Source organism: Felis catus, chromosome A2, assembly GCF_018350175.1.
Source record: "Felis catus isolate Fca126 chromosome A2, F.catus_Fca126_mat1.0, whole genome shotgun sequence".
NCBI lineage: Eukaryota > Metazoa > Chordata > Mammalia > Carnivora > Felidae > Felis > Felis catus.
Genome location: NC_058369.1, coordinates 16,979,895 through 16,995,981, shown reverse-complemented (window position 1 = coordinate 16,995,981; position 16,087 = coordinate 16,979,895). Strand labels below are relative to the sequence as shown.

The window sequence follows — 16,087 nt, the reverse complement described above, 5'->3', positions numbered from 1 at the left end:
TTATATCAAATTTTGTTTTACAAAACACAAGGCTGTGTTACAGAATGCATACTGATTTAAAATGATTATATCCTAGTGAATTGGACCTTTATAGCATTATGGGGTGACTGTCTATGTCTGTTGTAATGACTTTGGCCATTTTGTCTGATCCGATGGTACCATAGTTACATCACTTTTCCTTTGGTCAGTGCTTTACAAAGTGTATATTTGCCTTTTTTTTTTTTTTTTTAACTTTCAACATCCTGTATCCTTTTCTAACTTTTTTTAAAAACCTATTTATTTTGAGGGTGGGCAAGAGATAGAGGGAGAAGGAAGAGAGGGAAAAGGACAAGAGAGAGAAAGAGAGTGGTAGAGAGAGAGAGAGAGAGAGAGAGAGAGAGAGAGACTCCCAAGCAGGCTCCACACTGTCAGTGAGGAGCCCAGTGTGGGTCTCAAACTCATAAACCATGAGATCATGACCTGACCAGAGGTCTGACACTTAACTGACTGAGCCACCCAGGTACCCCTGTATCCTTTTGTTTTAGATATTTATCTTACAAATAGGATATGGATGGTTTTACCAGTTTGGAATTCTTTTTTTTTTTTTTTTTTGCTTTAGAAGTTCAGTTACCTTGGAGTTTATTTAAACTAAGAGAAAAAGGTCACAATGTTTTCCTGCAATACATACTTGGTTCTTTTTTTTTTTTTTTAATGTTTATTTATTTCTGAGACAGAGCATGAGCGGGGGAGGGGCAGAGAGAGAGGGAGACACAGAATCGGAAGCAGGCTCCAGGCTCTGAGCTGTCAGCACAGAGCCTGACGCGGGGCTCGAACTCACAAACTGCGAGATCATGGCCTGAGCCGAAGTCGGACGCTTAACCGACTGAGCCACCCAGGCGCCCCCATACTTGGTTCTTTAAATAACAACTGTGACAAATAACAGAAAGAACTATGGAATGCTGCACTTGTGATCCATACAAAACACCAACATTTTGGATGGTACATAGTTGAAAGAAATGTCTCACACACTTTTTGAAATACTGTAGTAGCCAATACATAGAGGCATGCCTTAGGTGGGCACAGGAATGCAGCTTAGAATGGAAAACAAAATGTCACACTGGAACTACTCCATTTCTTCAAAATCACCGAACAGGAAGAGCAACATTGAACTTCCATACCAATTTTACACAACTTCTCCGTAGTACCTTGACTTCAATCCAAGAGCAAAGGTTAATACTCTCCTCCTCTAGTTTTGGTAAACAACTGCATAGTAAACTTAGATGACTTTCCCCCCTGGATTTTCCATGGGAGTGGCCTTTTTAATTTTTTTTTTTTTTATTTAAAAGAGGGCAGGTTTGGCACTTTTATACTGATGTCACCAATGTTAATATTTCTTGGGATCTCAAGAAGATTCATATTCTTTACAGCTGATACAGCACAGGCTGGAGCTCCCGCTAAGCCAGCCTCAGATTTCTCCAGTTTACGTGTCAATTTGTGTCACAGTCTCATTCATGTTGATCTCCAACACCATTCCCCCCATCACCATTTCTTTTTTTTTAATTTTTTTTTAATTTTTATTTATTTTTGAGACAGGGAGAGACACAGCATGAATGGGGGAGGGTCAGAGAGAGAGGGAGACAGAATCTGAAACAGGCTCCAGGCTCTGAGCTGTTAGCACAGAGCCCGACGCGGGGCTCGAACTCACGGACCGTGAGATCATGACCTGAGCTGAAGTCAGATGCTTAAGCGACTGAGCCACCCAGGCGCCCCCCTGTCCCCCATCACCATTTCTGCAAGAGTATCGTGAACCTTGTCCACATGGAAAATTAAATCCGGTTCAGACATTTTCAAAACATTGTCTAACGTTTCCACAAATACTTGAATTAGATCTAAAATGCCAACTTCACGTTCTGAAGAATCCACACAGAAGACAAAATATAATGTTGCATCATGTCTATCAATCAGTTTGCTGTCAGATCTTCCAATTAACAATCCTCCTTCTAGGAAATTACAAACATTTTCATCTCTCTTAGATACCAAATGGAATGTCTCCCTGATGATTTGCTGTTGTGTATCTTCAGTGTAGGGGCTGGTAGAACTTGGAGAGCCGCGGCTTCCCGTGGTTGTTGAAGATGAGGATCGCCTTGATCACGGCTGAGCCGGGCCCACTGGGTGGGCGCTGGGGGCCAGGGCGGGGGAGGGTGCGCAAGCCTCGCCTCGGATCTCCCTGGCAATCGTTCCCCACTCGCCCCCTCCCACACGCGCGCTGGAAAAATTTTAACTGAAAGATTTAGTCCATTTATATTACAATTTCTGATAGATTTAAGTCTCCCACCTTACTCTGAACTTTATCTTTATTCTCTGTTCCTCTTTTTCTTTTTTTCATCTTTTAGATTTTCTTACTTTTTAATTTTTTGCATCAAAACACTCTACACTTTTATCTACTACCTGACAAAATATTTTTCTTTCTTTCTTTTTTTTAATAAACTCTGTGCCCAACGTGGGGTTGAACTCACAACCCTGAGGTCAAGAGTCACATGCTCCTCTGGCTAAGCCAGCCAGGTGCCCCCAGCAAGATCTTTTTAAACAATCTCCTTTGAAAATTCATGTGTTGTGTTGAGTTGGAGCTTCAAAGTCGTCTTGTTTACCATTTGCCTAGTTTACAAAATGAAATGATTATTTTTATCATTGCATGTTTTGCCTCTATCAATTTGAAAGTTAGTAACTCCTTTTCTTTGTGTTTATTTTTGAGAGAGTGAGAGAGCGAGAGAGCGAGAGAGAGAGAGAGAGAGAGAGAGCACGCATGAGCGGGGAAGAGGTAGAGAGAAAGGGATCTGAAGCAGGCTCTGCACTGACAGCAGAGAGACCAATATGGGGTTTGAATTCACCAACTGTGAGATCGTGATCTGCGCCGAAGTCGGACACTCAACCGACTGAGCCATCCAGGCGCCCCTATTAACTCTTTTTCTGTTTATTTAATGGTTTCTCTAGAACAGTTCTGACCAATTTTCCATCCTGTGATCACTGGAAATGTTCTACATTTATGCTGTCCAATGTAGTAGCCACTACTAGCTACAAGTGGCTATTGAACATTTGAAATGTGGCTAACAGAACTGAGGAACTGAATTTGAAATTGTCTTTTAGTTTTACCTTGCTTGATTTTAAACACCCATATGTGGCTAGTGGCTACCATGTTGGATAGCACAGCTCTCAAAATTGCAGTACACATTACTTTCTTTTCAAAGTCTGATACTAGTATTGTTATTACCCTTCTCCCAGACAATGCAAAAACCTTAGGAGGCTAACTCACTTGTTCCTCCCTCGACATATATGCTACAGTTAATATTTTAAAATTCTCTCCATATATTTGCAATTTCTAAAGACACTATCGCTATGATTTTACACTGTGTCCCTTTGTTCAATCCATTCCTGAGTCACTCTGGTCTTTCTTTCCCTGAGTTGCAAGCTCATTTTCACCTCAGAGTCTTTTTGTACTTGCTATTCTGTCTGCCCAGGCTCTTTTCCCCTTACGTAGATGTAAGGTTGACTCTTCCTCATTATTCAGATCCCCACTCAGGTGGATTTTTTTTCTTTGTTTTGCTTTTTTGTTTGTTTGTTTAAAGTAAGATTCATGCCCAGCATGGAGCCCAATGCAAGGCTTGAACGCATGACCCTGAGGTCAAGAAATGAACTGAAACCAAGAGTCAGATGCTCAACAACTGAGCCAACTGGCACCCCATGGGTGGATATTCTCAATGAAGCCTTGCCTTACAGTCTATTGCATAATTTGTTGACTGTCTATCCGTAAGGTATCACATTCCTAACAGCCTTCATCATTATGCCTCTTCTGAGAGACCCCATGTTTCAGGGTAGGTCCTGATTGGCAAGCCAATCAGGGTGATCTCTGTCACCATGCCATTGATTGGTTTTAAGCTTGAGCATGAGATGCTGCCCTGGTAAATGAGAGAAGCTTGCTGGAGGAATTCTGGGAAAAATTTCCTACTGCCAGGAAATGATGATCTCTTTAGTAAATGTCATGCCTGCCTGTAATGCCTGGCACTGCAACAGCCACCTTCAGACTGTGAGGGCACTAGCCTGAGGGCAAGGCTAAAGATAGCAACACAGAGAAATGGAGAGTGCCTGGTTCTTCAGAGATATCACTGCACATAAGAACTGGCCAGTTCTGGAGCTGTTCTGTCTTCAGGTTTCTGGAAGCCAAAAGCATTTCAACTTTTCCCTTTTCTAATATGCTTCCCTCCACACACACCCTCCCCATTAAGGTCCTCATAATACTTTTCACTATTGGGCACTATTTTTATTTTTTAACAAATATTTGTACAGTATTTACTATATGCCATTTACAGTTTGAAGTACTTTACAAATATTAACTCTTTTAATCCTTGTAACTATGCCATACGATAGATGCTTTTATTATCCCCACTTTCCAGAGAAGAAAGCTGAGGCAAAGAAGTTTTAAATAGCTTCCTCTTGGTCAGAAGGTGGAGCTAGAACTGGGATTTGAACCTAGGATTTCTGACCCTAGAGTTAATGCTCATACCCACCGTTGCCTCTCTGGGTTTTCATTATTGGGTACTTGTTTTCTGTCTGACTTACATGGAATAGCAGTAGTTTCTTGAGAGCAGAGATCCTGTCTTGTTCACAACTGTGGTTCCAGGACACTGCAGGTAGGTGGAAGTCTTTATTGCATGGATGAATGAATGATTGGATGGATGTATGAATGATTGAATGGATGGATGGATGGATGAATGAATGAATGAACTGTAGACTCTAGTTCCCTGAGAACAGGGCAGTTTCTTATTTACATCCACAGCCTTGGGCCAGGAAGAGGACTGAGCCTTCCTCAGGGTGTATTCATTGGGGCCTGTAGAGTGAACCCATCTCTGGATCCCTGATGACGCCCCATCTCTGGGGTCCCCAGGGGAGGCTTGTGCAGAGGTCCCAGTAGGCCTCAAAAGCATGGCCCTTTGTTTGGCATTGCCTTGTTGTTGCTGGGTGCTCTTGTGCTGGCTCCTTCTCATCCCTTCCCTGCAGAAGGAACGGAGCTGGCCTGCTTCCCCCTTGGCACTACATGTGCTCATTTGAAGTTCCTGAGGCCAGGCCCAGTGGGCGGCCCAAGCTGCCATCATTAATCACACAGCCCGCTGCTGCCTGCCCACGCGGCCTGCTTTGAGGGTTGGCCAGAGACTCCGGTGGGAACTGCTCACTGCCCTAATTGGGCCTCTCTTGGGAGGCGGCAGGTCCCGCTTCTCACTTGTCTTTACCCTGGCTGCCACTTCAGCCTCTCAAGGAGGACAGCATGCTTCCTGGTCTGGCCGGCTCTGTGGCCAGCCAGGGCAGAAGTTCACCCTTGTTCTACAAACGGAGAAATGGAAACCCTGGGGTAGACTGGGTCCCTGCCCAAGGCCATGACAAGGCCGAGGAAGGTTGCCAGGAATAACCACCAGAAAGCCAAGTGACACAGCTCTGTTCCTCACTCTGCTGGCAACTGGAATGAGTTCCCACAAGAAAAAAGACCTCCCTTCGGCTCCTGTGGCCACCCAGGCCCTGCCAAGCACCAGGCACAGGACTCTGCTCTGGTATCCATGCAGATGTGTTCATGTGAGAATTGTCACACTCCCCAGAGACCCTGCCAAGCCCCCCAAAACCAGATGAGATCATGGCCAACAAAAGTAGATGGCAGGTCCCCTCTGAAGTGTGGTGGGCCAAGCTGGCTTGCCAGGTACTGCTGTGACGTCTCTGCTCTATACCTCAAAATTTATACTTCCTGGAACATGGAAAGAGTTTTCAGATGTTTGATGGTGGGACCAGGGGAGGCCTCGTCTGTGAGCGACTTGCAAGGTGCCACTCATCAGTCAGACTCAGGTCAGGGAAGAGCTTAATTATCAGCTGGTCCTGGTCACCTCTCTGTAGCCTAAATCACCTCTAGAAAAATCCTTCAAGATCAGCAAGAAGGCTCTCATGACTTCCCTCCACAGTCCATTTTTCCTCTTCTGCCACCTTCCACACCTTCTTGTTACAAGAGTCATTTTTTTTTAAGTAGGCTCCATGCCCAATGTAGGGCTTGAACTTACAACCCTGAGATCAAGAGTTGGATGCTCTACCGACTAAGCCAGCCAGGCATCCCTAAACGGGTCATTTTCTATTGAGCCCTCTGGCCCCTCTGTCCATGTCACCTCCTGGTTCTCATTTCATTCTCTGTTCACTTGGAATGAATCAGGAAGTCTCTTTGTTGCCTTGATGGTCTTTTCAGGACTCAAGGACAGCCAGAATTCTGTTCCTGAACCTTCTCTTCTTCCAGGTGAATGTCTTAATCCCTTCAGACATCCCTCATATGATGGCTCTCCTGGCCCCCTGGTTTCCTGGGTGCTCTTCTCAGGAAATCCTGGGTGGGTCTGGGGGTCTCTGTACTCTAGGTGTGAACCCAGAGGGGACACTTGCCCAGGTTCACCCCAGCACTCACAGGGCCAGACCTGAAGTACAAATGCAGATCCATGTCTGAAAGTTTACAAGTTACGATTCACACTAACCGTTCAATAAGCTCTGCTACTTGATCTTCGTACCCTCCTAATGTCTTGGAAGGCTAAGCTTGCATGTAGGATTCTTGAACTTGGAGTTCTGCCCCAGAGTGTGATGGAGCTGGGACAGCAGTCCTGCGGCCTGGTCCCCTTCCCTCCTAGGCCTGTCTCCACCTTCAATGCAAGACACACCAGGAACACGCATAAGGACACCTGAATCCCCATGTTCCAGCTCTGTCTATACCTCTCAGCCTCTCTGACCCCATCCCTCAGGGAGAGGGCTAAGGAAGCAGGCTCAGGGCCATTTGGGCAAGAGATTCTGTGGTTCCGGGTACCGAGTGCGGCCTAGAAGAGGAGAGTATGGATTCTGAGCAGGCATGTCCCTTGACCCTGAGGACTCTTCTTGCTTGGGTCTGAGGACCTTGACAACTTGCCTTATACCCATGCCCGCACCGTGCATGCCTCTGTTGGGTCGTCCTGAACTGATACCCATGCAGTCCCTGAGGTCATTTTCCTGAGGAACGTGACTGCTCTAACTCTTCAGTTGGGTTTGGGGACCTGTGAGCTGGACTTGGCCTTTGTCAAAACCAAGTTTCGTATTTCTAACCTGGTAAGCTTATTCTGAGCCCTACAGTTAGTTGTGTCCTCTAGAAATATGTAAGCTCTAACTGCCCATATCTTCGCCACCCTTGTGTTTGCTGAATGTGCCACCAGGACACCCCCAACCAAGCCCTTCATAAGTCATCGTTCAGGCTGGGGCCTGGCTTTTCCCCTGCTATCAACTCCTCTCTGGCTACATCAGTTCCGGGGTGTAGGGTTAGTGGCGTTGAAAGCCAGCTAATGACGGCGGTGGGGATGGCCAATGGGGAGTGTGAACGGCGCTTCGTGAACTGTGAAGCTCCCACACAAGCTCTCCTTCCTGGCGGACTTTGTAAGCCCATCAGCGGAGCTGTAGGCAGCAGGTTGCATGGTTCCGAGCTTCAGGATGTAACAGGGTTCATAGCCCCCAACTCCCAGAGCTCCAGCTGGCTCAGGGTCCACCCACAGGCCAAGCTTCCAGGTCATCTTCCCCGTTTCTGTCGTTTCAGCCCTCCCTCCACATAACCTCGCCCTGATGGTCCTTCCAGCACCTCCACCTCTGTGCCCACCCACGTCCTGTGTCTGAGTGCCACCACCCAGACGCTCCCCCAGGAAGGACCTTGGTCAGCTGCTCGAGGTCACCCCCTTCTCACGGTGGCCCCCCCACATCCAACAACTGATCCAGCTGGGGGCAAAACCCCTGGCCACCTTGGCCCAATGCCAGACAATCCTGATGACCCATTTTAGCTCCAGGCCTCCCCGTGGGGTCAGCGGAGGCTGCCATTGGGCCTGCACCACATCTGGGCTCCTCTGGCGCGATACAGACAGGAACATGTAGGTGACAGCAGGCTTGATGGGGGAAATTTAGAAGGTTGCTGCTCAGCCCTTGAATGACCGTGATATTCCTTCACCGTAACCCTCAATTCCTTGGGCTTTACTGAATTATGATTAGTATGCTTACTAAGAGCTGCTCTGAAGCCAGGTACCAGACGAGGCGCTCAAGAGCATTACTTCACCTGATTCTCATGACAGCCCTCAGACATGTTGTAGGCATCCCTTTCTCTGTTCTTCAAAAGAAGGAACGTGAGGCTCAGTGAAGTTAATCGAGGATGGGGACACACGGCCAACGAGAGAGACATCACACCAGACGGATCTTTCTTTCTTCTCCCCCCCTCCACTTCTTTTAATGTTTATTGGGTTTACCAAATGTGCTTTATCTTTCTTTCAACTGTGTATTTTTTCTTAAGAAACCTCAACTGGGATGTCTGGCTGGCTTAGTCAGTAGAGCATGCAACTCTTGATCTCAGGGTCGTGACTTTGAGCCCCACGTTGGGCCCAGAGCCTACTTAAAAAAGAACGAAAAAGAAAAAAAACCTTACCGAAGGCACATTATTCTCAAGTACACAATTACAATAATGTCACTCATCCCAAGATGATTGCTTAATGTATTTTACTTTTTTAACCAAGTATACAGAAAGAGGGACATAAAAAATTTGGTAGTATATTTCTACAGGTTTTTTTTTTTCAGACCAGCATTTTTTAATCCCTTAACCTTCTTATATATTCATTCAAATATCTTTATGTTCTTATTAATCCTCTAGGGAAAGTTATTTTGAAATTTGCATTAAAAAAAATCTATAGGCACAGTACTTATTTTCTGGTTTCTCAGTGAAACAGCTGTCTTCCTCCTTGTGTTTCCCGAGGGCCCAGGAGAGGTGAATCCTTGGGGGTTAAAGGAGTCATGAAGGAATTACTGAATGGAGCAGCAGGGGTGACAAGTGTATGACAAGTGTGAAGTACAGTGAGAAATCTTCAGAGAGCTATCGGAACCTTTCAGCTCTCAGCCGCAGATTTGGGGACCACACTAAGATCCTTTGCAATAGGGGGGTCAAGCAGGAGGGGTTCCCAGCAGGGGATCAGGGCTGTGAGATGTGGTAGAAAGGAAGGGGCTGTTCTTTTGTCCACACCCAGCAGAGAGCCCTCAACACCTGCAGCAATTGTTCGAAAACCAGAAATGTAAGCCACTGTGGGCTCAGAGTCCTGGGGAAAGAGGAGGGAGCTGCAAAGGAAATTGAGAAGGAACAGTGGGGGGAGTAGCTGGACAGGCAGGCAAATGAGCTGAAGAACCCGTGTCAGGGCGTGATGGGCCACGTGAAGGGCTGCTGAAGCTCCATGAGGTGGGGAGCAGTGAGACCTGGCCGTGGGTGAGCCACGTAGGTATCCCGGATGACCTCGACTTGAACAGGTCCAGGGAGTGGTGCGGGTGAAGCATGATTAGAATGGAGGAGAGGCAGGGGCACCTGGGTGGCTCAGTTTGTTGGGCATCCGACTTCGGCTCAGGTCATGATCTCACAGTTCGTGGGTTTGAGCCCCGTGTTGGGCTCTGTGCTGACAGCTCAGAGCCTGAAGCCTGCCTGCTTCGGATTCTGCGTCTTCCTCTCAATCTGCCCCTCCCCTGCTCATGCTCTCCCTCTCTCTCTTTCTCAAAAATGAATAAACATTGGAAAAAAAAAAAAAAGAATGGAGGAGAGGCAGTCCACAGTGTGCTGGGGGCTCCGTTGCCTGGGGCCTTTCCTGTGGAGGCTGGGGGCACCCATGTTGTTGGGCCCATGCCTGGCTCCCAAGTGCCAGAGAACCCCACCTCTGGCATGCATCAGCTCTGGGACTGGGCAAGGCTGAACCTCCGGGCCCCACTGCAATCCTGTCCCGGGCTGCTCCCCTCTCCCCCGTCTGCCGCAGAGGAACATAGGCGCAGCAGCAGGCCGGGGTCTACAACCCGCACCTCTGCACGTCGGGGTGTGTGACCTTGCCTGCCCCCTACTTGCACTCTGCCTTCTATCCCAGGACATCACCATTCCTGGCTCGGCCCTTCTCCTGGGTTGCTGCACAGTCTCCTCCCTGCCATGGACTCAGTTGCCAGTTCTTCCCGCCCACGGGCCTGAAGTACGTTGAGGGGCCTTCCTTCCAACCAGGTTCCCGGGACACACAGCGTTCTGATCCTTCCCTTACCAGGGCACATTCAAATACCTGCCCATGGACATGCATCTCTCCCAGCTGCACCTTACGGGTGGAAGTGTTGGCCTGATGGCCTTGGTGGGCAAGAGGGTCTGTCCAAGTGTAGACCTAAGTTATGTCCCACCCTGCTCAGGGCCCTGGGTCTGCTAGCAGAGTCTGAAGTATCTCTACAAACACACATTTTTTTTTTTAATGTTTATTTATTTTTGAGACAGGAAGAGACAGAGCATGAACGGGGGAGAGGCAGAGAGAGAGGGAGACACAGAATTGGAAGCAGGCTCCAGGCTCCGAGCCATCAGCCCAGAGCCTGACGCAGGGCTCGAACTCACGGACCGCGAGATCGTGACCTGAGCCGAAGCCGGACGCTTAACCAACTGAGCCACCCAGGCGCCCCACACATTTTTTTTTTTAAAGTCTCTTTATTTCATCTTTAAAATTCACATGAAATTTGCGTTTGACTTCATGGTTCTGTTTATTTTAATTTTAATTTTTGTTTTTAATGTGTATTTATTTTTGAGAGAGAGAGAGACAGAGTGAGTGGGGTAGGGGCAGAGTGAGAGGCAGACACAGAATCCGAAGTAGGCTCCAGGCTCTGAGCTGTCAGCACAGAGCCCAACATGGGGCTCGAACTCACGAACTGTGAGATCATGACCTGAGCCAAAGTCGGACGCTCAACCGACTGAGCCACCCAGGCGCCCCTGTTTATTTTAATTTTAAAGGATTGACTATTGTAGCACTTATACATTAAATTCTTAACTTCTCGGGGCGCCTAGGTGGCTCAGTTGGTTAAGCTTCCAACTTTGGCTCAGATCATGAACTCATAGTCTGTGAGTTCAATCCCCTCATTGGGCTCTGTGCAGACAGCTCAGAGCCTGCAGCCTGCTTCGGATTCTGTGTCTCCCTCTCTCTCTGCCCCTTCCCCACTCATGCTCTGTCTCTCTCTCTCTCTCTCTCTCTCTCTCTCAAAAATAAATAAACATTAAAAATTAAAAAAAAAATTCTTCACTTCTCCCCCAACTAAATATTCAAGTAAAGCCGATGCCCAGGTTGTCCCCTGGCTTCCTGAAGCCCTGCCTCCCTGGGGTAAGTGTCGCCCATTGCAGGTGCCCAGGCCTCCAGCACAGGTTACATTTTACAGTGTCTGTGTGGCCATTGCCAGCTACTCTCCCCACGCCCTAAGAATGGGCCTGTCCCCTCTTCTCCCAGCCTGGTCCCAGTGACCTGTCCACCTCCTCTTCTCTCTTCAAAGTTCGCAAAATCTTGCCCAGCCTCCTTGGGGTTGGGCAGGTTGGACGCACCTGCCCATGGCCACACTGTTGCTGTGGCACTTCTTGGCTGGTTGGAGGTGTCTGTCCCTCTACTCCTATGACAGGGGCTCCAATTGTGCTTCCTGAAGGGGTGGGTGGGCTCAGATAGACCCTGTGACTATCCAATCAAGTCCCCCCGACTTTATCGCTTGAGGAACAGTCTGGGCCCCCAGGGGAGGGAGGCAGACCCTTGGGACAGGCCACACTGGGCAAAGTTGGGGCTCTGTAGATCCTGGGGCCGGTGGATGCTCCGACTCTCTTGGGCTGGCCCGTCCCGGCCAGAGCACAGTCTAATGGCTCCATCATCAGAGACCTGAGTGGTGATTACATTCAGCTGTGCAGTTCCTTGGCCCGGGATGCCAGACTGTGCGATGCGACGGGGCTGGCACCAGAGTGTGGGACGGGGGACGGCTGGCAGGGAAATCAGAGCGGCCCTTCTGCCACCGGCTCCGGCTTTCCGCTGCTGACGTGTAAGAGGATTAGGGCTCAGGACTCTGGACAAGGGGCTTTTATTCTCAGGGCTGCATTTTCATTGGCTTGCACAGCCCTAGAGACAGGAACAAAAGCTGAGGGGGCATTGCCAGATCTCTCACCCTCCGAGCCCTGTGCTTTGCAGGAGTGAGGGAAGCCCCAGCCCACTCAAGGTCGGTGCCTGGCATCCAGCCCCATCCAGGTCTGCCTGAGGCTGGGGCTCCAGACCCCGAGGGAGAGCTCCTCACCCTGCCTGGGAGGCCCAAGCCACCTGCAGGCTGGCTCAAGGGATTTCCCGAGGTGGCCATGGCTTGCAAGGGAATCAGAGAATCCTGGAATGTCAGGATGGGAGGAAGCATCAGACACCCATTCCAGCCTCCACTGAAATGTACATGGGGGAAACTGTGGCCCAGAGAGAGGCCATGACTTGCTCAGGGTCACCTGGTGAGGGAAGGCCCGAGCTGGGACTAGAAGAAGGAATGTGAGACAAAGAGGCTGCCTGGCCTTGTCTGGAAGTCGGGCCTTGCCCTCCAGAAAGGCACTGAGGTGATGTCTTCCCAGCACTGGTCAGTCTTGCCTGCTCTAGAATTGCTTATAAATGGAATCATTCAGTGTATACTCTGTTGGATAGGATTTCTTTCTCTCAGCATAATCGTTTTGGGTGTTGACTGTATCAGTATTTTGTTCTTATTGCTGAGAATACGGCACAGTTTATCTGTTCACCACCTGATGGGCATTTGGTCTGTCCCCACTTTCTGTTACAAAAGAAGCTGTTATGAACATTTATGTACAAGTCTTAGTTTTATAAAAAATGTTTTGTCATGGAAAGGATAGAATATAATGTGGCAAATTCACTTTTTAATCAAGTGTAAGCATCTTGCCATATTTGCTTGTTTTCTTTCGAGAAGAAACCACATATGATGAAGGCCCCTGATATTTGCTTCCTGGAGGTAACCACCATCTAAACTAGCATCATGATTCCTGTGTACATTGTTGGTCATTTTTCTAGGTATAGTCATTCATTCTATTCAACAAATATTGACCACCTACTATGTACAAAGCCTGGATCTAGGCACTGGTGGTACGGCAATGAAGCCGACAGGCGAAAATCCCTGCCCTTGGGAGACACTGAGTAATTAAAATATATGATATGTCAGGTAGTGGTAAGCGCCAGGTAGAAAAATCAAGTTTCTATGGCTGTGTAAGAAATCATCCCAAACAAGTGGCTTATGCACCAGCATCACTTACCATCCCTCTTGGGTTCTATGGGTCAGGAATTTGAGAGCCGGTAGTTCTGACTCGGGGTGTCTCATGAGGTTGCAGTCAGAGGGTGTGTGAGCCAGGACCATCACCTTGAGGGCTCCTTCACTCACATGTCTGGTGCCTGGTCTGGGTGGGACCCAGATAGCCACATCTCTCTCTGTCTCTCTGTGCTCTCTTCACTTGCTCTCTCCCCCAGAGCATCTCATGTTGCAGTCAGGGCTCTAGAAGCATGTGAGTGGGAGAGATTTCCAGCTTTGGAAATCAGGGTCACTTCTGCCATCACCTTGGTCAAGGCAATTACAGAACTCTGTCGGGGTCCAAGGGAAGGAAACACAGACATCATCCACCCTACCCCTAAAGGAGTGTCATTATCATGTTGTAAGAAGATCATGTGGAATGGGATTTATACTGATATGGGAGAGATATCATCTGCCCGAGAAGACAGCATTTGCATGGAAGCCTGAAGGAGGCAAGGGGCAACCAAGTGCAGATCTTATAACTGAGGGAAGAGCATTCTAGGCAAAGGGAACCAACAACAGTTGGAGGTAACTACCTGGGGTGTTCAAGAACCAGCAAGAAGTCCAATAGGGCACCGAGGGGTGAGTGATGGGGAGGCTGGTAGAAGAGGTGAGGTCAGAAATGTAACCTAGGCAGTGAGGTCACTGCAAGGACCCCAGCTTTTCTCAGAATGTGATGGGATCCATAGAGGGATTTATAGCAGAGGGGTGCTATGGTCTAACTCAGTTTTAAAAGGGTCACTGCACTTAGGCTGAGGCTGAGGCAAGGGCAGGAGCAGGAGGACTGGTTAGGAGCCTACTGCACTGATCCAAGCACGTGGTTCTGGAGGTTCAGAGCGGGCTGGTGGTTGTAGAGCTGGCCATCTTTTGGAGGCCAAGGCACCAGGTGTTGTTGATGGATCCCATGTGGGGATGAGAGAAAGTGAGGAATGGAGGGGAACTTGACTTCAACACCAGAAGGTCAGAACTGGGGGAGACTGGGGGAGAAGCAGGTTTGAGGAGATGATCATGAGTTGGTGGGAGGTGCCTATTAGGTGTCCATGTACAGATGTCAGTGAGACGCCTGGAGAGAGGTGTGGGCTGGAAATGTGAGTCTCCATGTTGCCTTGTACTGGAAGTTCAAGCCAGGGTAATTGGCAAGGGAATAATATAAAAAGCATCCAGATTGGAAAAGGAAGAAGCAAAATTATATTTATAGATGGCATGAACTTGTATGTAGAAAATCCTAAGGAACATACACACACAACTATTAGAGCTAATAAATGAGTTTAGTAAGGTTGAAAGATACAAGATCAATATGCAAAAATTAGTTGTATTTCAGTACAACGAACTGTCAACGAAATTTAAAATAATGCCATTAATTCTCATCCTTTGTTGGTGGGAACGCAAAATGGTATAGGCACTTTGGAAGACAGTTTGGCAGTTTCTGACAAAGCTAACCGTACTCTTACTATATAGTCCAGCAGTTTCCCTCCTTGGTATTTGCCCAGAGGAATTGAAAACATGTTCACACAAAAACCTGCATGGGATGTTTATAGCAGCTTTATTTATAATTGCCAAAACTTGAAAGCGACCAAGATGTCCTTCAGCAGGTGAAGGATACATAAATTGTGGTACATCCGGTAATGGAATATTATTCAGTGTTGTTAAAAAGTGAGCCATCTGGGGCGCCTGGGCTGGCTCCGTTGGTGGAGCATGTGACTCTTAATCTTGGGGCCGTCAGTTTGAGCCCCATGTTGAGTGCAGAGTTTACTTAAAAAAACACACACACGCGATTTCATACGTCACCCAGTGCTCATCACAAGTGCACTCCTTAATCCCCATCACCTGTTTCACACCCCCCCCCCATCAATGTTTTCAACAGTATGCCTTGGGGCATAAACTGATCCACAAACTGATCTAGTTAAGATAGGGCTCCTTTGAAGGAATCTCTCTCTCTCTCTTTTTTTTTTTTTTTTATAAAATGTTTATTTTTGAGAGAGAAAGACAGAGACAGAGCGTGAGTGCGGGAAGGGCAGGGAGAAAGGGAGACACAGAATCTGAAGCAGGCTCCAGGCTCTGAGCTGTCAGCACAGAGCCCAAATGCAGGGCTCGAACTCATAAACCATGAGATCATGACCTGAGCTGAAGTCAGTCACTCAGCCAATTGAGCCACCCAGACACACGCCCCCTCTTTTTTTTTAAGTCTATTTATTTAGAGAGAGAATGAGCACAGGAGGGTCAGAGTGGGGTGAGGGGAGAGAAAGAATCCCAAGCAGGCTCTGCACCCCCAGCACAGAGCCCAACGCCGGGCTTAAACTCATGAACCGTGAAATCATGACCCAAGCTGAAACCAAGAGTCAGATTCTCAACTGACTGAGCCACCCAGGCACCCCAGAAGGAACATCTCTTAAGGGCCATGTTTGAGATTTGTTCTGACCCCAGGATAGCTCTTCTTGGCGATATCTTTCCCCAGTTCTGTCTGGTAAACTAGCCAACCTACCATTTAACTTCTATCTCTAATGAATCTCGCATAATTGCTTTTCAGCACAACCTGCCTTGTTTTGAGAGCGCCCTTAGGCTGGAACTTCTCCACACTCTGCTGCAAATGAAGTCAGTTCCTTTGAGAAGAAACTTGGAGTTCCCTTTGCCTTCTCCTCGCCCCAGGCAAAATCTCTGAGCTCCAGCTCAGGACAATCTTAGGGACAGGGCCCCTCCGTCTCTGAATGACCCCCTGCTCCAGGAACTGGAGGGAAGAAGCTTCAACTCTTCCCAGCTCGTCTCCACTTTATGAGCCCGGGTGAGGACGCGAGGGCCCCAGTGTTCTCAGTGGTACTGAAGCCATCTACAGCCTCTCACGTAAGAGGGACCTGAGCTGACTAAGGGAGCTACCGCCTCAGGAGCACCCACCCAGAACTTAGCCTCAGCAACGGGGGAACGA

General features: G+C 48.2%; 1 protein-coding gene and 1 pseudogene across 2 annotated transcripts in view; one reads left to right on the top strand and one right to left on the bottom strand.

Moving 5' to 3' along the window:
• CSPG5 (chondroitin sulfate proteoglycan 5) overlaps window positions 1-16,087 on the top strand; it is a 53,022-nt gene extending 36,935 nt beyond the window's left edge. Inside the window, exon 5 of one of the 2 annotated variants that reach the window (XM_023248321.2) lies at window positions 15,695-16,087. In XM_023248321.2, coding sequence (XP_023104089.1) covers window positions 15,695-15,758 — 64 coding nt within the window. In that variant the 3' untranslated portion in view covers window positions 15,759-16,087. The remainder of the gene's footprint in view (window positions 1-15,694) is intronic. The other variant, XM_023248323.2, reaches the window with a different exon arrangement.
• LOC123381266 lies at window positions 1,309-3,307 on the bottom strand (annotated as a pseudogene).